The following is a 27,658-nucleotide window of genomic DNA, read 5'->3' as shown; positions in this document are numbered from 1 at the left end:
TGACACATGGCTATGAGCAGTGGATGCTAAAAGGAAGAGCTTGGACCACGTAATCCGCATCTCTGGGGACCCCAGCTCACTGCTGTGAGGGGCCTGTGCAGGGCCTTCCAGAACCATGGCGCCGTGGGCCAGGGAATGCCTGACATGCATGACGTCTCTCCATCTCTTCCATCTCGAAAGGCTTCCTTTCCACATCCAGAGGTGGTGTCCATGGCGCAGTCAGGAGGCTTGGTGGCGGGCAACGACAGGGATGCTTGGGCAAGACCCACACTCCCCACCTCTGTGAACTGAGCAACGCAGGGGACAACACAACGGGGAGAGCACTCACCAACCCCCATTTCTGCTATTTGAAGATCTTAAAAAATCCACCTATCCAAATCACTAGCATTAGCAACTCTGGGAACAGTGAACAACGACCATCTGAGGGCTGGGTCGGCATTCGCAAACACGGCACGCTGCACCAAGGGCTTACTCTAATTCTGGCAGCGCAGTCCTGCCTGCTTGAACTCCAGTTACTGGAAAAGGCACTCGCTGTCAAAGAAACACCACACATGCAGCTTTAAACCAACTTTGTGATTTTTATTGATGGGCGACAACTGTATACTCCTAGCTATCACTAACTGTGTACAATTAGAGACGCGGCATCGTAGAAGAGCAGACAGCAGAATTAGACAGCAGACGGAAGGAAATACCAATCTTCGCTATTTTGCTCCTTTTTCATTATGTGTACACAGAAGCATGAATGCGTTCTGAAATCTTTTAATGGCAATAAAGTTACAATCACCCTTCTATGTGACTGGCATCGTAACTCCAGATATTTGATCTGCAATGTGTACGTAAGCAGCTTCTCATCGCACAATTATTAAAATGTATTTTTCCTGTTAGGAACCAGCAACTTTTTTTGTGTGTGTTTATCTTTTGAAGAACTATTTCTTCTCTGGTAACTGGCTCATTTTTATCCTTTATCAAAAACTAAAGGGTGAGGGGCGAAAGTGTGATGGATTAAAAAATTTATCCTTTTTAAGGAAAGATAAAATTCATTTTCACAAATTTACAAGTGTTGTTGCTGGTGCAGGACTTACTCTACTATGCAATTAGACCGGGAATCAAACGCAAGTTCCCCTTCTTACTCAGGAATCAGCATTATTTCAGAAATGTGTTTCTCATGTATTTTCTTGAATCAAGAGACAGTCTTTCACCAGATGATTTTGATTTGGAAGTCAGAAGTCAACAGAAGCTATGTTGTGCACAAAACCCAAGGCGTCTCCTTTCACTCTAGCCCATTTTTGCGACAGGGAGAAAGAGCTTCTCTCTAAAGAGCCACTAAAGAGAAGAGGGGAGGCGGTGAGTGCCGAGTCTGCGCGCGGCGCGGGCGCGGCTACAGCAGGTCCACGCGGCGGTAGTACAGGAGGTAGGCTGTGCGCTCGGCGGCGGGCCTCACCACCTGCTGCTGGCTGACCACCTTGACCGTCTGGTCGTCGATGCGCAGCCAGCCGTTGAGCCCGATCTGGAAGACGTCCGTGGTGTAGTGGCCGCCCGTGGCGCTGCTGCCGTGGTGGTAGACCACTGCAAAAGAGGGCCGGGCGCCGTGAGAGCGGCTTCACACAGCAGTGCCTACGGTACCCCCCAGTCTCACGAAACCCCACACCAAGCCAGGTGGGACAGAGAAACATGACACACACAGCGAGGCCGTCTAAACTCAAACCCTCAACAAGTTACAACACAGAGTCACACATCTATACTGTGATAACATGTTCAAACCTCCCAAACCATGAAAGGAATGCCAATTTATAATGGGGTCGTCCCATCTGTGAGCCCTGTGAAGACTTGGGCCTGGGGACGGTCCCCTGGGCAGCAGGACACACAGGAGACACGGTCTGCAGAGCCGTCAGCCCGGTGCCCTGGGGGACCGCACACTGAGACCCAAACCCCAGGCCCTGATCCAGCCAACCCCACCTCCAGACTGTTCTCAGCAGAGTGTCTGAATCCTGGACAGCGTGGAAACGTGGAAAAGCCTAACCCACTAGGAGGAATGCCAAGTACATTACAACAAGATTAATTTTTTCATAGGACAGATTAGGACTGTTTGGTGGTTTAGAAATGGGCTTATATTACGTGAAAAAACCAAGAATCTGAGATTTGCTGAGGACTGTCACCCATGACAAGGACAGCACTGCCCCAGGAGGGTTGCCTGGGCAGTTAGCTAGGCTGAGTGGGCACCTGTGGAGCCACCCGGCAGACACAGCACACTGGCCACTGCTATTTTTCTTCGGAAAGGCACTGCCCACTTCCATGAAAAGGAGGGCCCAGGAATGTCCTGCCCAGCAGCAGACCCAGCCTGCGTGAAGGAAGCAGCCTCTGGTGACATTCTGAGAAGGGGACGGCAGTGCGGCCAGGGGGAGCTATGTGCTACCGTGAGTGGCATGAAGGACAGTCTCTCAGGCAGAGAGGCACAATCTGGCATGAAATTCAGCAATAAATACACCTGAATGTCAGTGCACTCTCCCCTCATAAGGAGACCCGAACCCACCCTGAGCCAGGGACCTGGGCTGGTCAGAGCTGGGCTCTGCTGGGGCTCAGAGGGCACGGGGCACTGGCCCACCAGTGACGAACGTGACTGGTCACACGAGGAGAGCAAGACTGTAGGGCCATCAGGTGGGAAACCAGCCAAGGAACCAACACCAGGAGGCGGCTTCATCCTGTCCTGCAGGCTCCCAATGGAGAGGTTGCCACACTTTACCTCTAAGGCCTACCTGACTTGGGAAAGAGTTATGGGCCTTTTTTTTTTCAGTGACCAGGTCACTGGGACTGAAAGGACCTGTGGATTTAACTGATTTGCATTTCCTTTGAGACACTTCATTCTAAATATTCAGAGGAGAAGCCTCTACCTGTATTCGGACTTCTTAAACAGTAACCCCATAGCTAACGTGGTGACGTATCATGGATACCCAGCAAGCTCACTGTCATAGAAGCAGAGCCGAGAACCAGAGATTTTCAAAAGCTTATGCACTGTACTAACTCGTTTTCTTTGTCCCACAGTCAAAACCATCTTTAAATAAGTACCTCTTTACTCACATTGTACAGAGAATTGCAACCCATCCAGTGACCTTACTTCTGAGGTCAGAAGGCTCACGATGGGGACTCAGGGGTGCAGGCAGGTGGAGTCCATGCTCTCACCATGGTCCCCTTGACCAAGAGACGCGACCTCCGAATCCTGCCTGTGACATCACCCACTCTGCAAGGACTCCAAGGGAGAGCTACAGGGGGACTTAGAGAAACATGTTCGTGCCCTGGGACCTCAGTGACAAACCTCAGAGGCCAGGCTGCACCCTGGGGGCCTCTGGTCTCACAGGCAGGCCACAGAGAGGCCAAGCGTCCAGCCCACAGCAGGCCGGGGGAAGGCAGTGCCCACCAGCTCCCAGCAGGCTGGGGCCAGGCTGTGATGAGCCACCTTGGGGAGAAGAACAAGTCAGAGGGAGCAGGACCCACTGGGAAGAAAAGGCTGACTGGGCCCAACATGTTCTCACAGGGCCCCTGAACCACCCACCGCCCACACCCACATTCCGAGCACTGGGGGCGGACCCAGGGCAAGAGTGCGAAGCTCTACTCTGCCACGAAAGGGCACGGAGCAGTGAGTGCTCCTCCACAGCTTCAGTGTGTTCTTCTACAAAATGGGGACAGCACTGCGTTCCTCTCAGGAAACTGTTAAGGACTAAATGGGGTTCCACATAAGAAGTATTTGGTGGAAAGGTCAATGAACTGGTGAGGGCCAATAAATAACAGTCATTACAAACAGGCTCACAGAAGGCAACACAAAAGGGGGGTGGGAGAGAAGCTAGAAAAGTCTAATAAAAATGGCCAAAAAAACCAACACAATTGGCCATGGGCACCCCATCCCCAGTAGGGAGGGTTCCCAGCCTGACAACCTCACTCCTCTGGCTCCAAGACAGAAACATCATGTGAAATGAGGCCGTACACTGGATTGAGCTTTAGAGCGAGCCAGGAAGACATTCTGTCAAATTGCAAACACACCAAATTTTAGGTAAAACACACATTTTCAAATGATTTACAGACTAATAAAGCCCACAGGGATACCAACAATTTTTCTCTACATTAAACGGTATTATAACAATATAAAATTGTGCCTGTGTATATGTGCCTGTGTATAAAACCTTTTAATCATCGCTTTAATAGGGAAGTATCATGTCGTACAAAGTTTACTTACCTGCAAACAGCCTATAGGTTCTGTGGCATTTAAAGTTCTTATTTTTAACCCCTGGAGAGAGCAGTTCTGAAAAACAAAATATCAACAATTTCAATCTATAAAAGGGCTGACATACCAGGGTCTCAGAAAAAGGGGGCAGATGGCGGCCTCCATTCAAGTCACCACCCTGTGGACCAGGGAGACCCGCCAGCACTCCAGCCCTTCGTCTGCAGACAACTGAGCAGAGAGGCAGTAATCACGTCACCAGAACCCACACATCAGGGGATGGGCAGTGAGCCTCAAGTTCATGCTAGAAACTCCTTACAAACAGAGATTCTAAAAAGTGGAAAAGCAAGATAAAAACAAAGCAGCCCTGGAAAGCCTAAGATGGGAAACATTATCCACGTGCGCCAGATCACAAAACTCGAACAAACAGTAAGATGATTTTCGGTTGACATTTCTTCCCCTCTGGTCCTCAAGCAGCCTGTGAACTGGCACTGGGAGCACACCTACAGGCAGAAGACGGCCACTCCTGAGAACAGGGCTGAGAGCAGAGCCCACTGGAGCGAGAGGGAGCATGAGGCCCGCTGCCCGCAGGTCCTGCTGCCCGGCAGGTTGCAGGGCCGGGTGGTGTGGGGAGGCAGGGGAGGAGGACGGCAGGCCCGGTCCTCCAGGAGCCCACCCTGGACTGCACCCATGTCCTCTGTCTCCAGGCACCTGGACACTCTGAGCATCACCTCTAGTTTGTTATGCTCCTGAGGGAACTGCAGTTTCACACATAACATCTCTCTTAAATTCTGAAGTTTTCTAGGGAAGTTTTCCTTCAAGCTCACTCTTAGCAGGACAATGGGGTGCTTGGACCACCAAGTGCCCAAGCTGGAGCCCCAGTGACCTGGCGGAGACCTGGGGCTGGGCCGCAGCTCTGAGCAGGGCCACTGGTGCCAGAGGGCAACGTTCCCCATCCTCTAGAAAGCCCAATTAAGCAGGCTGCTCCCACAGTTACTAATATTCGGTGTAAGGAGAAGTATTTATTACCACTGATCCATAAAGTTTTTATATATTTTAGTATTTTTCTCACCTAGTAATATGTTCATATGGTTTATTCATTTTTTTACTTCGTCTTTAAAAAGCCATTTTTGTGAGAATTTTAACCTAAAACTCTATTAAGGAGTCAAGAAATGTAAAACAAAAAAAATCAGGAGCGAGCCCTTCTGAATCCTGACAGGGGATGGAAAAGCTTAAGCTTCAAGAAGCTGGCTAGTTTCCAGCATCACCAGAGCGTCGCCATTAACACTTTTGCCTTACACAGCTGTTACCTTTACTAATTTCCAAGTCCACAGGATATTCGATATTTTTGATGAGCTTCTGACAGCCACCGGTCTTCTCATAGACAAACCGTTTGAGGTGCAGCACGAGCACAGGAGGGAGCTTCTCCAGGGTCACTCTCCGACTGATCTCCACCTGAGACAGAGCACAGCAGACACGCCGTCTCACTTCGAGAGGCAGACCTGGGGCCACCGCCCACACCAGGACTCAGCGTTCCGGGGCGGCGCATCTCACACCTTCCTGAGGCACACATCTTTAGAGAATCCAGTGGGCTCTTTCTGAGCGCCACCGACCTCCTTCAGTACATGCTGACAACCCTACAGACGCAGCTCGGGGCCCTAGGCCAAGTTAAGAACTTTTGTCCTAGGGCATTAAACTGGCATAAAAATCCAAAGGCTAACTTAGTAATACCTTAAATTACATACGTATTGACTCATTTTTTAGTAATTCTCAAAATACAGAGAAAGCTGAGCCCAATGTGTTTCTTGCATTAGATGCTTTAAATGACCTTAAAGCTGTTTGGTCTAACCACTGGTTTTATAACAGTTCCAGTTTTATCCATTTGAAATGCCCCTTGCTGTTGCTAAGTTGCTTCAGTCATGTCCGACTCTGTGCGACCCTATAGATGGCAGTCCACCAGGCTCCCCCATCCCTGGGATTCTCCAGGCAAGAATACTGGAGTGGGTTGCCATTTCCTTCTCCAATGCATGAAAGTGAAAAGTGAAAGTGAAGTCGCTCAGTCGTGTCCGACTCCTAGCGACCCCATGGACTGCAGCCTACCAGGCTCCTCTGTCCATGGGATTTTCCAGGCAAGAGTACTGGAGTGGGTTGCCATTGCCTTCTCCGGAAATGCCCCTTAAGCACTTTCAAAAGTCTACTGAATGCTGCTTCTTATTAAAATGGATCTTCAGAAGCAAATTTAACCTCTTTATGTACTGTTCTCTGTAATTTCAAACGTGTTGATGCTTCCTATGTTTCTATGGAGAATAGTTTCGGTAGAAATTACTTGTTCAAGTCACAATCCAAAAGACAGCAGCACAGAAAAAACACCCAGCAAACCTCCGGAGAAGTGCCCGCCTGTCTGGCTGAAGGTGTATGACGGGGGTCAGGCTTTGGGGAAGCAAGCCTAGTGGCCACCGCCCCGGCTTTTTTTGGTTTCCAGATGCCTTCTCGCCTGTCCTTCCATTCAGACAGAGATCCCAAGGGTGGAAATGGCCCTGCCATCTCTACATTCCCATGGAGCATCTAGAGTCGAGTGTCTCACACACTATACGAATGGTGAATGAATAAAAACCTGACCACAGTTCCACAGTCAGCACCAGAGACCATGATGTTTCAGCCATTTCATTCTCACACGTAGAAGCTTTCAGTGCAAAACATGTTCAACAACTGATCTGAGGAGCAGAGCTGAAACCCACTTTTCCTCATTCCAGATCCGTGCTCCCCCCATCGCCCCACGGAGAGCCCCAGGACAAATGTCCCAGACAGACAGCGATCACACCTCTTGTCTGGTTTTGGTGGTGTAACCCTGGACAGACTCTCTGGCCACCAGGCTCTCCAGCGCGTCCTGCACGGTGCGTATCTTGTCGGACTGGATGTCCAGCTGCAGGGTGAAGAACGGCTGCAGGGTGGCAGACTCTTTTGAACTCTGCTGGTAAACCACAGACCTGGGGGTGGAGAGCACAGCGCACCTAAGAGCCCGCCTTCCCGCTCCCCAAGGTTATGCAGCAGGACAGGAAAAACAAACGAGATTATGGTGCCACAAGCAAGATTTTCCAGCATCTCTGTCAGGTGACAGGAGAGGACAGAAATGCCAAAACTATGCTGAATTTTAATATAACTCTGCTCAATACCACCTCGAAAGAATTTCTAGCAACTCAATCCACCAGGTGGAAATTTGGAAGGCTTCCAAAGGCCTTCTCCACTTTATTTAATGCACCAGTTAGCAAAGGTGACGATCTTGCCACAGTCAAAACGCTGGCTCTTTTTGTATCCTCTCAAAGTCTCGCAGGCTGTTTTATTGATTGATTGATTTTTAAATTTTTATTATTTTTGGCTGTGCTGGGTCTTTGCTGCTCTGCGCGGGCTTTCTCTAGTTGTAGCAAGCAGGGGCTACTCTTCTTTGCTGAGCACGGGCTCTAGAGCGTAGGCTCAGAGGCGTGCCGCTCGGGCTTAGTTGCTCTGGGACATGTGGAATCTTCCCAGATTATGGACTGAACTGGTGTCCCCTGCACTGGCAGGCGGATTCTTATCCACTGCACCAGCAGGCAAGTCCCTGCAGGCTGTTTTAATAAGAGTGAACTCCAAGGTACACAGAATGTCTTGGGTAGCATTCGCCCCTGAAAATGACTCCACAAAGGAAGGAGAGCAAGATGTGTGTGACAGGGAGGCGGCCACAGCTCAGCCTTGCTTCCTTAGCTGGTTTTCCATTTCATTTTCCTTTGTCTAAGTTTTTTTGAGTAAAAGTGTGTGCTGGGCCCATGTCTCATCGAGCCTCAGCAAGGAGCTCAACACGGAACTCTGACTCTGCAGCACAAGTTCCCTAGTTTACACAGAAATTAAGGGGTGGACGGTGGTTAGACTTCATGAGGAACTGCTGTGAAGGGCAAGTCAGCAGCTTCCTGCCACGGTTTTCTTCTCTCTCGCTGCTTCCCCGACACACAGCACGGCAGCACCTCCAGGCCCCCGTGAGGAGGCAGCCCGGAGAGCAGCGGCTGTTCCCTTGGTCCCAAAGCGTAACAGGCCTGGACTCTATCAAGAGGGTGGGAAAGGTGGAGAAAGGTGTTGGTCTCCTTGGGAAACTGAAAAGCTCCCAGAAGGGGGTGGATTTTAGGAGAAAACCTTTCAGTTGGAGACTGACACAACAGACTCCAAAATAGGAAGGGGCCTGCAGAGTCCAGTCCACAGTGAGGGCACAGGAACCACACGTTCAAGGTCGAGAGACCAGTCCGGGAGGCCTGATCGTCAGCTGATGAGGTTCTCATCAGCCTGCTAAAAGGCACTCGACCTAAGCTGTTTTAGCAGAGGAACCGAACTTCCCCAATGCCTTGATAAGGGCATTACTTCTTGATTTAGGACAACGGAAAGCTAAGAGCCTCACTTTAAAAAAAAAAAAAAAAAAACACACACACACTCCTGAAGGCGAACTAGGGCCTTCAGAAGACGACTGAACTGTAATGAGGTCCCTGAGGACTCTGGAGGAGCAAGGAGATCCTTGGAGTCAGCGCAAGTTCTACTGAACTCCACATCACGTGGTACTGAACAGCTCCAACATAACTGAATAAGCAAAAACTTTCCTTCTAGGACTTCGTGAATGAGCAAAGGGCAGCTGGCCTGAGGGCGCTGTGGCAAGGAGGTGCCACCCGTCTTCCTCAATGTAAAAAGCTTCTCCCTCAACTTACCAGCTCAGCTGGCTCCAGGGCCTAAAACCCCTCCAATCAGATACATGAATGTCTTAACAAAACATGTATTTCCATTAACTTGTCTTTCTCTTCCTTCCAGGCTGTGAGCAGCTAACAGAGGGAATGTCAAGTGTGTTCAGGGTTGAGGGGGCTGGGGGCCAGGAGCCACTGGCAGACCGGTGGGGTAGTGCCTTCCGCAGGAGTGCCACCATGGGTCCTGTGGGGCCAGCAAGGTGTCAGGAGGCCCAAGAACAGAGCAGGCACACAGTGCAGAGGCAAAGCATCCCGTCCAAAGTTTCTTAGGACAAATCTTACACCACCCCCTCCAGCAAAATGGCAAAACCCTAAAAAAATGCAAACGCTAAATTATTCCAGAAAAAGCATAAAACCGGGATTTCTGCAGCGGTCCAGTGGCTAAAACTCCACACTCCCAATGCGGGGAGCCTGGGTTTGGTCCTTGGTCAGGGACTAGATCCCACATGCTGCTACTAAAGATGGAAGTTCCTACATGCCACAAATAAGACCCAGCTCAGCCAAATAAATAAGTACTTTTGAAAAAGAAAAGCGTAAAACCTGATGTGTCCACCAAAAATGCCAGTGATGGGGGTCTGAACAAAGTCCGCCTGGCGAGTGACTGAGGTCTTGTTTCGGGGACCCACTTGCTCCCATTCGTCCTCACTTCCTTCTCCTGGTTCTTCCTGCTCATCTTCATTCACTGAGTGGCTTTTGGGTCCATTGGAAATAGTAAGTTCTGAAAAGCAGACCATCTGCTTAGGCTACTATACACATTTACACAAAGAACAAAAATAAAAGAAGGTTTTACATGAGCCACCTACACAGATCTGTCAACTGCAGCGTCAGAGTGAACTCAGGGTGGTACACTGGGGACAAATGCAATGGTGTGATGCCCCCGTGTGCTGCTGGTCTGGCCAGGGATGGATGACACCAGGGGACACCCGGGGCCGCACGTGGATGGGGAAGCACACTCTGCCGCGTTATCGCAGTCAGGCTCCTTCACTTGCGAGGGGACTCAGGGTACCAGGAAAGTCACCCCTACCTCAGGGGATGCGTGCTTTACCAGAAGTGAACTAAACCACCATCTGTAACTTGATTTTGAATCACTTTCAGGGGAAAAACTCCTCTGGTGGGGAATGGGGATAGACACAGATTAGTAAGGACAGTGTGGTAACCACTGCAGACTCCACCAGTCATACAGGTGATCACCAAACTATTCTTTCAGCTTTTCTCCATGTTTAACCATTTTCTCAATTACAAGTTGTAGGGGAAAAAGCAAAGGTTCTGGACAAATTCTTGAATATACAAAATACAACATTCTCAGTGGTACATAATAAGCAATGTAAAAGTAATTAGTTACCTTCCTTAACGAGCAAACAAGTGATTCTTGAAGGGTGGGTGACTGTTGTGGGGAAGGCAACTTATTATATGAAGATTATATATAGCATCTGTTTAAGAAAGATTCTTAAAAAAATGTTCTAAACACTTCTGTAGTAAACACACTGAAACCTACTATCATTATTTGGTGAGAGAAGCTTCTTTAGGTTCAGCATTTCCTCATGGAGTCCATTTAGAATGAAGCCTAAGTACTCTTCGGCATCTTCTTGTCGACCCTGAGAAGGTCAAATAGGATCATGTTAATTTTAACAGATTACTCTCCAAGGCCTGCACAGAGTATATTATCTGCATATACAAACTAGCCTTCTCCTGAATGTTCAATAAGATTTAACATAAAGAGTTTCCCCAAAACCATATGGATTTTTTCTTGACAATTAAGATGGTAAAGAAGAGGAGAGGGAGGGAGATTAAACATTTATCTCTAAGCAATAAAAAGGGTGTTTTGTCTTTTTCATTTTTGCTTTTCTGTATTTCTGAAATTTCCTAAAATAGATAGATACTACCTTCATGATAAGTTATTTTAAAAGTTTCTTTTTTATTAAAATGAAATAAAAACATGAACTCAATGTCTAGGCCACCCCACTGTACAACCCCAGGGGTCACCATGCACACTGTAACTATAAGCTGTAAAATTAACAGCCCCTGTATGTCTCCTTCCATTTTTGACAATGGGCAACCAAGGTAGAAAAGATGTTATATGTGAAAAACTACTCATTTAAAGACTCAGCTGCCTGTTTCACACATCAGTATATCAGTGGTAGATGAATCACACAAGACCGTCATACAGAGACATGAGATGAGGTATCATCTCACATGGTTTCATCTGATTATGTTATTTATCATGATCGCTTCACACTTCACTCTTTGGAGCATAACCATGTGCGTGTTTCAGGGATCTGCAAGCTCTTCTGCTTGTGGTCTCTGAGCAGATCTGCTTACTCTCATGTAACTGGAGCTGTGGACGGGGGCTTCTGGTGTGTGTCTGTGGGAAACGGCAGAGGCTGGCACAGCCCAAGACACAGAGAAGAGCTAACAGTGCTGGGAAAGGGCTGCTCGCTGGGCTGGGCCTCAGCTGGCATCTGGGAACTTGGGTTTCAGGAGGGCTCCCACCATTCCAGGAACTAGGAAGGGAACGTGCCCAAATCGTGCACAGCGTGGTTTCTCCTGAGTGCTGGCTTTCCTTCTGGGAGCCTGGAATTTCGGTCTGTGCAAGGCAGCCAGTGCCTATGTGACTGGCCCCTAACACAATCCCTGAACACTGAGACTCCAAGGGGCGTCCAGGGCGGACCACACCCCACACGCTGTCCCAGTGTGGCGTGGGAGGACCTGAGTGAGGACTGTGTGGCTACACCCGAACGGGAATCTCAGGAGTTCCTGCAGACACTGCCTGAGTCCTCAGGCTCTGCTGAACCCACTGAAGGACCAGCTCCAGAGTCCTGTGAGATCTTCCAGCTAAGCACCAACCCTGAGGTTGGGGTCTCACAGGGACCCCAACAAGCCAACAGTGATGTAACAGCCACAGGATGGCAGCGCTGCTCAGCGACGGGAAGCCCCCGGCTTTACCTCTGCCCCCCTGGCATCCTATGGCTTTTAAAGCATCTGGACACGCATCTACCTCAGAGCTTGTCTTGCCTGTTTTCTTAAATTATCGATCTAACTCCCTTACCGGAGGATGAGCTCCTTGAGAGCAGAGGGCACACTGACTCCATGTGTACATTTCCAACACAGAAACATCCCTAAATTCCGAACTTAACATTCAAGGCTCCACTGAGAGCACAGAAGAACCCCTGGTAGTATCCTGCTGGACTGCCCGGAGTATCTACTCTTGTTACAAACCACAGGGTTTCAAACAATATTATTTCACTCAGTCTTAACAGAATTTCCTGCACTGTTTCCTAAAGCATTTCCCTGACCATCATTTCATTGCTCATCTTGACTTATCACAAACTCTATCAGGGAGGAAAGAAATGCTCCAGTTCACTGTGCTATGGGTGCTCCGATTTCCTTTCAAGGCCACATGTCAGGGCCCTGAACAAGACCTCCAGGGCCTTGAGCCCCATGCCTTCAGCAGTACAGTGTATGATTAAAATTGTAGGTTGTCAGAAAGTCACAGGCCCAGGAGCTGCTGCAGCAGGAGCATGAGGAAGATGGCAGCCCTCCCAAATGCTGGCGTGGCTCAGGGCCCCCGGCCCCGCAGCAGCACGGCAGTCCCTCAGAGGGCAAGGAGCTGGCTTGGCTGCCAGGCTCCACCACTTCCTAGCTGGGACCCTGGACAGTGACTTCACTTTCCTCAAATGTAACAAGCAAACAATTATCACACTACCTACCTTCACAAGGGGAAGTAAGTTAATCTACGGAACGAACACACAGCAGTAGTGGTCACAGTAAACGATACACGAGTTGTCTGACCCCCATGACTGTCATTCCATATTCTAACCCATCCTAGCAACTGCCTCCAGAGCAAGCCCAGATCCACGGAACCCCGCTTCATCACACACTTGAAAGCAGAGGGCAAGCAGCAAACACACAACTGGTGTGGCACGAGCGTCACGCCCGCTATGGAACGTCAGTTCCCACCTTCTCAGACAGGCTCGACTTGATCACTGTCAGGAGTCTATAAATATACGTGGGTTCAAAGGCAGCTCCGGGGCGGATATCCCTCACGATTTTATCCCCAAGAGCTGCAACAGAAACAGGACACAGATTTTCACAACCCAACAAAGTCTTGAAATGACAAAAAGCATGATCACCAAAATTCCCCCCACTGCCACCCAAACTTAAGAAGAGCTTAGGTGTACCAACCTGCGTGTAAAAAGACATTGTTTTCCCAGCAAGACTGAATTTCTCAGTCTCAGTCATCTGACTTCATAGTTCCCCATAGGTAATGGTATAAGAAGCCCTTGTTTCCACTCACCTTGTCTGGGTTTTGGAGGTACTGGCATATTAGTAAACTCATTCATTAGCCGAACACTAAACATGGGGGAGAAAATGTTTAGTACACTTTTTTTCAACGTCAACATCAATGTCATAATTTATATTGTGTAAATAACGACAGTTTAGATATATAAAGCAAAAATAGAAGACATGAATGAATTTAGTCAGCACGTTTTTCAAAAAAGACATACTATCACTAAAGAGACCTGATGGCTAAGTAGAGTATTAGCTTGTATGAAGATAGCAAACTTTAGTTAACCAATGCTACAAAGGCTAGTGAGTTCTTAAATCTTTTTTAAGTGATACAAATTACTAAACATTAAAATTTATTCAACTGACACTAAAGAACACAGATAAAACAATGCTACAGTTGCATTTCTGGTTAACTTCCATACAAAATCATGAACAGTAAATTAAGAAAAAAAAAAAAGAACAGGATTGGTTTATAGGAAATCCAAAACTTTGCTATCTGAATCTAATTCTTAGAGTGGGGAGCCCACTCCTTGACCCGCTCTCAGCGGCTTACTTACAAGCTGTCTATCATGGGTGTGGACGTACAAGGCCTTTGCACTTTCGAATACAGAGGAATGAGCTTCATCAGGTGATACATCGGCGGGCAAGCCACCAAGGCTTGCAGTGTCTACACAACAGCAGTGAGGAAGCGTAAAGGAAACTAAATTGGTGCTCCAGAGTGTGGAAAGAGCATATAAAACTAAATAAGCCAAGAACACTGAACAACTGAAATATGTAAACACAAAAGGAACCAAACCAAATAATCCCCGAGATAACTGCCTTGTGATATCCAAGGAATTTATAAACAAGATCTTAACCTAGATTAAGTCAATTAGCACATTTCCAGTTTAAGTGGTCACTCTACCCTACTATTCAGGAACACCCCCCCCTTTTTTTTTTCAGGACCATTTTAGAGAACTAAACTTGCTTGATTTTGACAGTCATCATCTTTTTTGGGGGGGGGGGGGGGGCGGTCAGAAATAACCCAGTTAATAAGCAATAAGGAACCAAAGTTTTGGATTCAAAACATGGGGTGGACGCCCCACAGAAGCTGAACTAAGTCAAACGTGCCCTGGGAAGAGGATGCTGCAGAGACCAGCCTTGGGGACAGCATCTGAGGAGGATACAGCATTGATGTAGCACCAGTTTCCTTTGTTGATCAGCCCGCGGGGTTGCAATGACACCGGTTTGTGAATCAGGGTGACATTCTCCAGTAACTCTGAAAGATGGGAGCACAGTCAAAGTGTTAACAGCGTCTCAGGAGCAATTCACCTGCTCTGCTCTGGGAGCTGACTGCCTACTCCAGAGCACAGTCACACCCACAGGGAAGGCAGGCTCCATCAAAGCTTGGTTCAGCTCTTCATCATGTAATTATTGAATGATTAGAATTTTCAAAGGTATTTGGCCCCCCTCCCTGAACACTGACATTTATCAACTAGGAAGCACAAGAACTGTTTTAATAAGAAACAGAAAAGGCTTAAAAAACAGTATTAACAGTATTAGGGAAGAGACTTGGAGCAAGCTTTGTTATCCTCAGACTCATCTTTGACATCACTTTTCCCCAGTCTTAAAATAGCAATAAAAGAATGTTTTATGCTTTTAATAGAGATGCTTTATAACAAGGTCCCCCATGTCCCATTACAAATCCTTTAACAGTGACAGCCACAGTTATTCTCGGGAAGTGCGTTCCAGCTCACAGTGTTAACTCACTGTGCTTAATCCTCAGAGATCCCAGGGTAGCACTACCATCCCCTTTCAACAAAAGGAAACCGAGGCTCCAGATTAACCCGCCTGGCTGTGACCTCACAGGAGCCAGGAGGTGCAGTCAGTACCCAAAATTCATAACCTGCAGCCACACTGCCTCCAGTGACTTGTAACAGTAACAAGGGAGCACGAATTTGATATCAGCACCCACCCCAAGGCAACACTCAAAACAAAAGAAGCCCTTCTTTTCTAAACACACAGCTGTACTGGCAGGTCCCAGACTTAAGCATTAAAAGAAGAAATTAATTCGCAAGGTTCTAATGTCAAACACACCCACTTCCTCCCTCTCTCCTGTGAGGATAAAATGCCCTCTGTCCTCTAATTGAGGAAGCATAGAGAATAATTTTCCCATTTATTAAAAAGTGAAACATGACCAACTCAGAAGAGAGGCCATGGAATCTGTTCAGTTAAGACTAAGTTTGCCAAGGTCCTCTCCCCTCACCCCTGCTCTCCATATGGGGCACAGTCATAAAACTCAAAACCAACTTCTGAACACAAGGACCTCTGATAAATGCCATGCTGCTGCTGGTTAAGCCTTGCCTGGGCACCAGGACCTGCAGGCCCAGAGACAACCGAGGGGTGGCCCTGCCATGTCAGAGCCTGCAGACCAGGCGGGGAGGGACGACACAGTACGGGCTCTGCGGCGGGGTGAGGGTGGGCAGGGGAGGGGACGTGCCACCCGATCCACAGACTGGAGAAACCAGGGGTGGCCGGGGCGTGCGACAGCAAACAGCACCAGAAATTTGAAAATGTCTCTAGTTAAGCGGGCTGCCTTGCACCCAGAGATGTGCGCGGAGACAAGCAGGTTCTTTGCTGGCTCTGGGGGACCATGACGAGATGAGGGGCTCAGTTTGAGAGTTTCAGAGGCTCGAATAAGGGTGCCCGGACGACACCACTGAACAGTACACTGACCCTCACAGACCAGCCAGTGACACATCTCCACTCACTCACACACGGGACCCTGCAGCTCAGGGCTGTACATCCTGAGAGCAATGGGTGGGGAATGGAGCCCCTGGACCACCCCCATCCCAAGTGACAGGCTGAGGAGAAACCGTCACGGTGATCGAGGAAGACAGGGCAGCTGGACTCGCAGTGGAGGCAGACGGAAGTTGGAGGGCCTCAGGAGGGGAAAGCGAGAGTGGAGGGCACTGGGGGCAGGAAGCCTGGCTGAGGAGGGAGACAAGAGGCGTGTGACAGCAATTGGCACCAGAAGAAATCCCTCCAGTGGAGTGTGGTGCCCTCCACCGAGAGGAAACACACACAGGGACAGCAGGGGCTCAGGAGATCCCGGGATGGCAGGAGGGAGGGGAAGGGCAGACTTTTACGGGAGCGGTGGGGAGGGGACATGAAAGAGCAGTATCAACTTCCCTGATGATGCTGGAAGCAAAGTGTCCCAAGGTGGGGGTGGGCTATGAGGGGGACAGGCCTGACAGCATCAATTCCCATTCCATACAGACACTGAAGGAAACAGAAAGCAAATGACTGGGGACATAAATGCAAGACCTTATCTGAAACTTCTCTTCCACACAACTGTTTTACAGGCCTCAAAAATACATTTACAGATGGTCAAAAGTGCTTTGGATGTGTATTTTGTCAGGTTAAAAAATAATCATTTATGACAAGGCCAAGTCCACTCTCAAAGGGGAAGCAGGTGCAAAAAGTGTCAGGAACTAACTGCTCTAGGCTGGAAAACGCCTCTCCTCTCATGTTTCTCACTGAGCTACATGCCCAGAATAATCTGAACACCTGCAGGTGGAAACATCCCAGCCCTATGGAATCTGTGAACACAGCCAATTTAAAATTGACTACTAGCTGATTCCTTTCCAACATTTGTCTGGACAATGGCATGTGCTGATTGGACAGAACCTTTAGTTCTACATCAACCCTTCCCCTGAACCAATCCCAGGGTTGCTTACTTTAAGGAGCAGGCAGGTTAAAAAAAAGAAAAGAAAAAAAAAAAGGTTCACTCTTTCTTCCCCAATGCTAAGTCTCTTAGCACCACCTAGTGGTTTGTTCAGTAACTGCAGGTTAATAGAACTAAGGGGTCGCAGGCAGACGCAACTACTTGACTAACAGAACTTCCAAGCAGACACATATTGGCTCCATCAGGTCTCCTCGCCTCCTTCCCCCTGCTGCTCTCTCTGCTAAGAGCCTCCAGCTGTTCCTCTCCTATCCTGTTCCTTGGCGAGTCCTCAAGGCAAGGCCGATCGTGACTCGCTGACCTGGACCATGGATAGCACACAGTGTTCACCAGCCACATGGGATGAAGTAAGCTGGAGACTAATAGCTATGGATTATGGCAAATGACTCCACACAAGTTTGTGTGGAACGACCTGTGGAGTTGAAGTGAAAAGTGTTAGTCACTCAGTCACGCCTGACTCTTTGTGACCCCCTGGACTGTAGCCCACCAGACTCTTCTGACCGTTTTCCAGGTAAAAATGGTGGAGTGGGTTGCCGTTTCCTCCTCCAGGGAATCTTCCCAATCCAGGGATCAAACCCATGTCTCCTGTGGCTCCTGCAACTGCAGGTAGATTCTTTACCATTGAGCTACCTGGGAAGCCTTGAAACTCTGCAGGAGTGGGAATTCCAACAGAGAAGTGGACTAAGGGCAAGAATCCAGGAAGACAAGCAGAAACAAGGGTCTGCCCCCCGATTCCACCACTTCATTTACCCTGTAACCTGGGGCAGACAGCACGGCCCCTGCAGGGAAATGGGGAGGGTCTGGATGATGTCTCACTCGGTCAGCTCCTCATAGAGGGTCCTAATCCTGCTCAGAAAATAAAGAGCTCAAACAAGTGAGAGAGAAGGAAGGGGACTAAAGGATGAAGTCTGGGAGGACCAACACTTTTCAGTTCTTCAAATGGAAATGTTTACTTCGATTCCTTAAAGTTAAGTTTTGACTATTTTGTGAGTGTGTGCATTAACAAAGTCACATTTTGAAAGGAAAGAAAGGTTGTAGAAAAAATTAAGATTAAATATCTTACTGTCTAAGATTTTCCTCTTAATGTTCAGTTTTATAACACACTGTGCATTGAGCGTTTCTCCCCCGGAACAACTTCAATGGCCACACACTGATCCAGAGGCTAACACCCGACAGAGCCCGCCGCGTGCTGCTCCTCTCCTCGGCCCAAACAGCACAGGCGCAAAGACAAGGCTAATCCTAACAGTCCCGGTCCTGTTTAGTGAATCCTCCTAAAATGAATGAACGTTACTGCTCTAATCCAGAAGTCAATATTCACGATTTACAGACAAGCCAGTATGAATATCGCTTTCAATTTTTTGGTATAACCACTATTTAATTAAGTTCCTTTTATAAGAACATCACTGTTTCTGTTTACTATTTTGCTAAAGTCCAATAAGCACTGTAATTATGGAGGTCAAAAAAATCAAAACAAGGAAGGGCAGCCAGAGAGAGAGAGCAGGGTATTTCCTGGGGTTGAAACTTTAAATCTGACTTATGGTCCCAAGTCATCACCGTTGGTGATCTATTTTACCTTCTTTCAGGGCAAATTATCAGAAGTTGACTATAGTAACAAGTTTCCCCCTGAAAAGCCTTCTCTTCAATCCATTGTTGTTGGTATAATTTACTACTTGGATCTGTTTAGACAGTAACTTTAGGAGGGTGCTCTCTTCAAGCCATCTTTTCCACAGGAGTTGGCAGGTCTGCGGAGGAATGGTGTTACAGGAATGGCATAAAATGCCAGCACTGACTCCATACCACACAGAAGATACAAAACTGAAACCGTTATTTCCACCTCTGTAATAGCTCAAACATTAAATGCCTGAATTAAAGTTCAACTTTATGAAATCTGCTGACAGGCAAAAACACTGAATGGTTAAGAGCCTTTCTTACAATTCAAGACATATATAGTAAACCACATACCTTACCACAAATCACTCAAGTGAAATGATTTATAAACTCAAATGGTAATACTAACACTGTCAAATGTATAAGTTCACAAGCCATGAGTATTCTTACATATTTTATGCATCAAATTTTGTTTTCCTAAAGTCAGCACCTAAAGGTCATATTACCATTTAAAATCCATGAAAATGCAAGGCACAGAACTTTCACTGATTCTGAAGGCTCAACAGTTGGCTTGTCGTTGACATTCTGCTGCTGTTGACCTGCCTTTCTGTCATCTTCCTAACTGTTTAAAACATTCTCCAAGTGTTTTCTTCCTCATTACATCACTGTGGAAGAACACACACTATCCTGGTTATCTAATTAGGTGGAGGACAGTGAAGTGATCAGAATGTGCCACTACCCACTGGCGACAAATCAACTTACATTTTCTCATGGTGGGAAAGGGAGTCCCATTTAGGGAGGTCTATAAAGGATACAGAACAGAAATACCTGCAAGGACATACACCTGTCAAGTCAGACGTGAACTGAACTCTCAACCCACGTGAGTCTGCACACAGGTGGTGGACCTCCTCCACTCAGGGCCTGCTGCATGGTCACTGCCTGGACTACTTGGGAGAATGTGAAGAGAATGAAAAACATGGGAGAAAGTATTTCCCAAGGACAGGAGAAATATAGATATGATTTATAAACCACCAAAGCAAAGCTCAATTGGGGTATATTGCTTAAAATAAATACAGATCCAGGAATTCATTTTTCTGACCAGATCCAATTTGTAGTGATTTTATTGCTCTCTCCAGCGACAGTTTTTTAGGTCCAAAACAGTGTAAAATCATCTATTAAGTGTGTTTTACCAAAATTCATAATAAATGGCATGACTAGAGCCTCAATACCCCGCAGAACAGAATGTTTTTCAGCGGTCTAAGACCTCACTTTACATAGTTCTCTGAGACTAGAATTCTTGCTCCTATTTGGGCATTTGGCCTGGTCTCGCTCCTTGCCACCATTATTTACACACCTTTAAAACAGAATACACTGGTGCATAGTTTTGAAAGCAAAACATAAAGAACAAAATAACTCTGTGTGTGACCTGAAAGCATTTGATATAATTCAGGTTTGGGAGAGTACAAGTGACCCCCAGTAAAAGCCCTGGAAGATTTTAACATTCATCACTCAGCAGGGTATGCTCCATTCCAGGCTCTGGAGGGAGCACCAGCTGAGGCTGTCCCCTCTGCTTTTTTCTGTCACACTTACTCTCAACATGGGTGTGTGCCTCAGGTTTTGCACTTAGTTTCAATACAAGCTATAAGAATTAAGATTTTCAGGTTCCTTTTGCTCATCTCCTGACTCAGTTATTCCTACTGAAAAATGGCATATACTCCCTATCAGACTGACATAAACCACTTCCTGAAACACGGAAGCCTCTCCAAGCCTCTACAGGCCTCCTGTGCAGGTCCATGCTTCCCACCAGGTTGGGGAAGTGCTTTTCCCTTCCGTTTCCTGCTTAAATCAGAGTTTACACTTAAGAAAAACGGCAAAAGGAACAAAATGTTGACAAATGACACCATGAAGATGGCCTTGCCACCAAAGAATGTAAAAGCAGAATGCAATGCAGTAATGGATAAACAGACTGTGAGTAACTGAAATCTGGCTATATTTCACTCCAAAATGCTGTGTATGACTATTATTTTCTGTTTACAGTTGATCTGAGTTCCATTTCATTTGTGGTTATACAAAACTACCTGGCACTCATTAAGCACAGACATAATGACAGGGCAGACAGATGATCCAGAAATGCGGACACCCAAAATAAATGACCCTGGGGTCAAAAATTGGCCTGTGGATACTGATATCCTTCTAAGAACTCAAAAGAGAATAAACTTATTCAAACTGCCGTTCCCTCCTGTTTCTTTCCCAAATTTAATAAATAAAATGATACACATAAAAATTACTCTCTCAGCAGAACCACTGAGACGTTAATGCAAGTCAAATTCTATGACAGCCAACATCAACAGATCTTTTAATGGAGCTAGAATTTCACACAGTTAAATGCTGCTTAAAGGAAAAAAAAAAGAAAATAAAATAAGCGGGCCTACCATTAAAGCTACGTCTGTGGCAGTGATCTGACCTACAACCACTTCAATATACCTTTTCATTTTTACAAGGTAAACCTCTCAGGAGGGGAATATGACAAAGGGGGAAAAAATTCTAAACAATCTATACTTTACCTAAGCTCAGTGTGATTCCAACAGTTACTCAGTGTGACTATCACTGCATTATTTTTCAAGAAATACTGAAAACTTTCAGCACCTACATTCTGTATTTCTAAGGTTCAATGAAGAAGTGAAGTCCCTCGGTCGTATTCGACTCTTTGCAACCCCATGGACTGTAGCCTACCAGGCTCCACCCATGGGATTTTCCAGGCAAGAATACTGGAGTGGATTGCCATTTCCTTCTCCAGAGGATCTTCCCGACCCAGGGATTGAACCCGGGTCTCCTGCATCACAGGCAGTCGCTTTACCATCTGAGCCACCAGGGAAGCCCTCTAAGGTTCAATAATCAGGCTCAAAAGAATGAAACGTTTTGAAAGGAACCACACTTTTGCTCAGATAATGAAAACATTTTTATAACTGACTTAATCAAAAACGGTTAAAAACATAAATCTTGGGGGGAGGTAATGGGGGACCATCGATTCAAAAGTGATTAGACTGTAGCAATGCTCTGCACCAATACAAATAACTTAGAGCCCCCAGTGTCGCTCTGTTCCATTTCTCTTTTGGAGGAGCCGCATCACTTGCAGGATCTTAAGTTTTCCAACCAGGACTTGAAACTAGGCCCTGGCCCAGTGAAAGTGCTAGCCACCAGACCGCCAGGGAATTTCCTCACAGTGTTCTAGAGAGCAGTTTACCGTCAGATTTTAGCAAGTCAACTAGATTTTAACATACACAGCAAACTATGTATCAAACCACATTTAAAGTTATTTGACAAAAAATAAAAAATAAAAAAAAAATAAAGTTATTTGACTACAACGCTTTAAAACATTTAAAATGAATATTTTCTTTCTTCTTTTAAATAGATTGAGGGAATTTCCCAGGAATGGAGGTTTTCCTTGTGAAGTGGGCTTCCCAGTGGCTGAAAAATAAAGCATCTGCCTGCAATGCAGGAGACCACCTACAATGCAGGACTCCCTCATTCGATCCCTGGGCTGGGAAGGTCCGCTGGAGAAGGAAATAGCAATCAATTTCAGTATTCTTGTCTGGGAAATCCCATAGACAGAAGAGCCTAGCGGGCTACGGTCCATGGGGTCACAAAAGAGTCAGACACAACTTAGTAACTAAACCACCACCACCCTTTGTGAAGCAATTTTAGGAATACAAACATGACAATGCCTTCTCACTTTAAGGGCTTCCCTTGTGGCTTAGCTGGTAAAGAATCCGCCTGCAGTGTGGGAGACCTGGGTTCAATCCAGGGGTTGGGAAGATCCCCTGGAGAAGGGAACGACTACCCACTCCAGTATTCTGGCCTGGAGAATTCCATGGACTATATATATAGTCCATGGGGTCACAAAGAGTCGGACACGACTGAGCGACTTTCACTTTCACTCTGAGTTTAAACAGCATGTCCGCTTTTAAAAGCACCAGACCATGCATCTCCCACTACAAGTTAAGAATGACGTTTAATGATCTACACAAAGGCTGTTACTATTCTCCCCTGACTCTTACAGCTTTCCCTTGCAATGAACACGTTTTAAAAAGTTACAGTAAAAAATTCACCCAAATAACCTAAAAGTTATTCGTTTTAAAAGTCCAAAATGCTGGTACATCTATCAATTAACTTCTCATTTAAAGAGAAATCCAACACCTAGATTACTCAAAATATTGTATTTTGTATAAGTAATAAAATGCTTATTTAAAAACTTGTTCTAGTATTGCTTGGTGTCATCTTACTCTCAGCAGAAGGATGCGCTTTGTCTTTGCTGCAATCCTGGCCATTCGTAAGAGAGCACACACTTTGCATCTCGTTACTGCTTTCACCCTCATCGTTTGGTGCCAAATGCTGTCAGGTATGCCAAAATGTTAAACCAGCAAACATTAAAGCCTAAACAAAGACAATTCAGAACTTCCCTGGTGATCTAGTGGTTAAGAATCTGCCTGCCAACGCAGGGGACACGGGTTTGATACCCGATCCAGGAAGGTTCCACAAGCCTCGAGGCAGCTAAGTTCATACATCACAACTACTAAAAGAAAGGAAGGAAGGAAAGAAGTGAAGTCGCTCAGTCGTGTCCAACTGTGTGAGCCCAGGGACTGTAGCCTACCAGGCTCCTCATCCATGGAATTTTCCAGGCAAGAGTACTGGAGCAGGTTGCCATTTCCTTCTCCAGGGGATCGCCGCAAACCAGGGATCGAACCTGGCTCTCCCTCACTGCAGGCACATGCTTCACCGTCTGAGCCACCAGGCCCTCACTACAGAACCTGTGCTCCACAACGAGAAGCCACCAAAATAAGCAGCAGAGTCACCACATTTAGGGAGCAGCCCCTGCTCGCCGCAACTAGAAAAGTCTCAGGCAGCAACTAATACCCATGCGACCAATACACTTAAAAAAAAAAGACAGTTCATTTTAACTGGGCCAATGGGGTAAGAACCTGAAGTACTGGCTACTGGTAAACTCCTTGGATAATGAATCCTGAAGAACAGCCCCAGTTTCTTAGGCACGTGTAAAAACACACACGTTCCTGCTTCTGACTTCCCACCTTAACTTTAGAAACATAAGCCATGAGGCTTTACAGTTTTATTGTGAACTGGCCCTGCTTTGTGAGCCTTAGCATATCAAATGAAATATTAACTTCAGGCCAAACTGTTGCAGTTTTTCTTTTCCAGTCAAGAATTGGCCTTGGTGTGCTAAAATTGAATAAAATCCATTTACTCAATCCAAAATAGGCATTAAAAAGAAAAAAAAAAAAGTACTTTCTTATATCCTAAGAAATAACTCCTAAGTGAGTGCAATCCTCAGGGATTACGACCGTGAGGTCGTAATAACTGGAACACAGGCAGGACTACCCATTAGTCACACAAGGGAGCACAATTAGTCAGAAGGCAAGACGTGGAAATGTCATCTGTCAAATGACTGGTAACGGACATGGGTTTTCCACTTAACGTAAAAGTAAGATAGATATCCCTCCCCACCCGACTCTGCTCATATGTCATTTTACTTTTAGTGACACATAAGGCACAGGTATTGTTCAGAAATTCATCTGAACACATAGGTAATCCGCTATCGCTCTGGATAACAGTGCAGACTGTCTGCTCCCATCTTGGCCTCAGACCTGTATCTTTTGAACTATACCTGCAATCTTTATGGCTACAGGATCCTCTGAAACTGGAACCAGCCCTTCCTTGACTTCCGCCTGCTTTTCAGAGACCAGGGGAGACGTGGCGGGAGGGGAATACTTAGTTTCCACAGAAACCACAGGCAAGGAAGAGGAAGAAGGCTTAGAATCATGAAAAAGACTAGCCCACGACTTGGCAGGCTGACTGGCAGGCACAGTGCCCGCTGCGGAGGCCGGGGCATCCGCAGGTGGTGGGGCGCTCTCGGCCTTGGCGGGGTCCGAGTCCGAGCTCTCCACGGTGTGCAACTCCACCCCGTTGGCAGCTGTGCCCTCACCCAAGGATTCAAGTATTTGTCCGTTAGTGACTCCAAGGTTCTCAGTAGTATCAGTCCCCACGGAGGGCTGAGCCACAGCTGTCCTCAACAAGGTGTCCCTGCCGGCCTCGGCAGGGAGGCAGGAGGCCTCTGAGTCAGCCCCGGGGCAGCCCTCAAGCTGCCCTGCAGTCCTGGCCCCGCCGTCCAGGGCTCCAGGGAAAGCCCCAGCAGGCCCGGCGTCGCTGACAAAGTCCGTGGCGTCCTGAGGGCTGCCCCAAGTCCGGGGGGTCCCTGCCGTGGGTACATCCCCCATCAAGTCCGTGTCCTCGGCGCCTACGCTGTTGGAGACTGCTGGGCCGGCATGGCCATTGACCAGGGCTTCCGCCGAAGGTCCACCCTCGCCACCGTCTTTCAAGTAACTGTAATATCCAGGGGGACGTTTTTTCTTCTTTTTACGTTCCCTTTGTCCAAGACCACCCGAAACACCATCATTCTCTAAAGCTTCCGCCTCGGCAGGAGAGCCGCCATCCAGGGCAAGGGCAGGGCCCGGGTACTGGCAATTGGCGGAGCTATAGTTCACTTCTTTATCAATGTCATCGGGGAGCTTTTTGGAAGTTGTGCAGCTAAGGATAAATTCAGGGGCCTGAGGGTTCAATGTGCTTGAAATACTGTAGTTGGGAGTTCTCGGCAGAGTGTCACTGGGTTCAATTACTTCATTAACACCAAATTCAATTCTCTGATAGTCGTGTCCTGTTTAGAAAGAAAATGATCAGTAAATATGCCACTAGTTAAGAACACAGCTATACAACTTATAAAAGTCTCAGTAATTATTTCTTTTTGAAACTAAAACCTTAAAGTCTTGCAGTAATTAACAAAGCTAAAACATTTAATTTCTGTGTTAAGTAAGTAATTTGCTGAAATAAATAATAACCACAAAATTATATTTAATTTGGAGATATGAAACACAGAAGCTGGTATCCATTTTCCACTCACGGTAGTTAAGGTAGAAATTAAAATGAAACTTTGAATAGGAAACAAATGCTATTCTGCCTATCTGAACATGTCCCTCAATGCAATCTGATTTTATTAGTTTATTTTATACCTAAGACTAGGGTATATATATTTTGGAAAACTTAATTTTTAAAAATCAACACGACCAACTTGGGGACTTGAAAACCACTGCTTGCTTGTGCTCTCTCTATATATATATTATGAATATATGGTTTCTCTAATTTGTCCAATTTAATAATTCAAAAAGTATAAATTATACAAAAGCACTCTTTCAAATTATCCATTTCCCAGACTCTTCTATTAACAACCTTAACTGAAGCCCCAAAATGGCCTTGCATGAGTGCCTGTAACTTCTCCTAAATTAATTCATATTGGATTAACCCCATGGGTAAGGAAGGTGCTTCCAAGATAAAGTTAGGACTGCAAACCTTTAAAAATCTCCTTGAAATCCTTTAATACTTCTTCCCCACTTCCCCACTGACAACAATCCACATATTCTATCCATTTAAGATGGACATTTTTTTCACAGATCACATCTCAAAAATTAGGCTGAGTTTCAGAATCAACTGAGTTTCTCAATAGAAACTAAACACCAATGTCATCTTATATGTGACGAAATAGTTACACATTTTGAAGTTAGGAAAGGATATGTATTTTTTTATTTATTTTTCATGCATTACTGAAGATTTCTCAAGTCTAGTACAAGAGGCCCACTTTTTCTCAAGGCGTTTATTTAAAAAAAAAAAAATCACAGTACCAAAATAATCATATTCTACTCAGAAAACTGAATATATTTTACTTTCGAAGTATTTTTAGAGGAGAAAAAACAGCCCACAGAGGGGCCAGTGCCCTGAATAGTTTTCTAATTCTCCATTTGGTTTGATATCACACACCCTGGGAGTGGGGAGAATACACCAGCCCAACAGCAAAACATTCCTGAAAAGAGAACATGATGATGGTTACAGCTAACCATCTATAGAGATATCGAGAGAACAATTTCAATTCTCTGGCCCCTGAGCACTGCTTCGTGGTTTCCTTATTTTGAAAACAATCACCAAAGGAAATATATTTCTCCATTATCCCTAAAAGTGAACTGTCCAGTTTGCTTCCAGGGAGCTCCATCCAGTGAGGCTGCAAGGATGCAGAGCTGCTCTGTGGACCAAGACGGATGTAGCTGAAGCAGGGAGGCCACCGTTCAGAGACTGGAATGTGCATCGGGAGTCACATTGAAGTTAGTATGTGCTGTACCATGCAGCCTGTGCAGAGTTTGGTTATTCCCAACAAACACAGTGCGTTCCACATCTTAATCATTAATCTTATCGTAACATACAACACTCCAGAATGTGATGTGACATTAATGGAACCATTCTGATATGCTACAGTTGTTACCAAAACATTTACCAGACTGTGGACAGTCTGACCACATCCCTGGAAGGCTGAGTCCTACCCAGAACAGTTCGGTTCCTTTTCTTATGCAGGAACACGGGTTGTGGACACACCATGCACTGCACTCCAGGGCAGAGAAGTCAGGACAAGGCCCAACCTGTCGGGCTGGAAAAGTGATGGAAGGCCTGCAAGCTCATGAGCACTTGGATCATCAGGCAGGGGATTTGTTAGGGGAAGGAAAATTAGCTCAAACCAACAATCACACCCTAACACAGCACTCTCAAAGCCCGTGCACTGCAGCACTCACAGTGCAGTAGCCTGGGGTGCCCGGATGGGGTCCTGAAGTCTGAGATGCTCAGAGGCACCCAGGAGATGCTCATGGCCACGTCCATTTGAGAACCACTGCTTAAGTGGCTTCCTCAGCTGACTTCTCCAATCAGTTCATAGTGAGTCAAGTCAATAATCATGGAGCTCTCAGCCATGTGCAAAGTGTTTATTATCAAGGGGGAGGGGTACAGAGATTAGTAAGGCAAGGTCCCTGCCTCAGGGGATTACATCTATAGGAAGACAGACATCAAAGACGGGAATGATGGAAGCAGAGGGTGGGTGAGATAAAGCCTCTACAGCTTTCCAAGAATTTGTTGTATGACTCAGGGAGCTCAAACCGGGGCCCTGTGACAACCTAGAGGGGTGGGATGGGA

At 46.6% G+C, this 27,658-nt stretch overlaps 1 protein-coding gene and 1 non-coding gene across 2 annotated transcripts in view; both read right to left on the bottom strand.

The window, feature by feature from the left end:
- Positions 1-558: 558 nt before the first annotated feature.
- USP10 (ubiquitin specific peptidase 10) overlaps positions 559-27,658 on the bottom strand; it is a 63,155-nt gene continuing 36,055 nt past the window's right edge. Inside the window, exons 4-14 of the mRNA NM_001098924.1 lie at positions 24,264-25,310; positions 14,418-14,509; positions 13,809-13,918; positions 13,259-13,314; positions 12,922-13,025; positions 10,460-10,559; positions 9,505-9,682; positions 7,032-7,197; positions 5,521-5,665; positions 4,226-4,291; positions 559-1,566 (exon numbers count right to left, since the gene is read on the bottom strand). Coding sequence (NP_001092394.1) covers positions 1,379-1,566; positions 4,226-4,291; positions 5,521-5,665; positions 7,032-7,197; positions 9,505-9,682; positions 10,460-10,559; positions 12,922-13,025; positions 13,259-13,314; positions 13,809-13,918; positions 14,418-14,509; positions 24,264-25,310 — 2,252 coding nt within the window. The 3' untranslated portion in view covers positions 559-1,378. The remainder of the gene's footprint in view (positions 1,567-4,225; positions 4,292-5,520; positions 5,666-7,031; positions 7,198-9,504; positions 9,683-10,459; positions 10,560-12,921; positions 13,026-13,258; positions 13,315-13,808; positions 13,919-14,417; positions 14,510-24,263; positions 25,311-27,658) is intronic.
- TRNAH-GUG (transfer RNA histidin (anticodon GUG)) lies at positions 21,387-21,458 on the bottom strand. The gene has a single exon. It is a non-coding gene; the product is annotated as a tRNA-His (tRNA).

This window comes from Bos taurus, chromosome 18, assembly GCF_002263795.3.
Source record: "Bos taurus isolate L1 Dominette 01449 registration number 42190680 breed Hereford chromosome 18, ARS-UCD2.0, whole genome shotgun sequence".
Classification (NCBI taxonomy): Eukaryota; Metazoa; Chordata; class Mammalia; order Artiodactyla; family Bovidae; genus Bos; species Bos taurus.
This window is presented reverse-complemented; position numbering and strand designations above follow the sequence as displayed.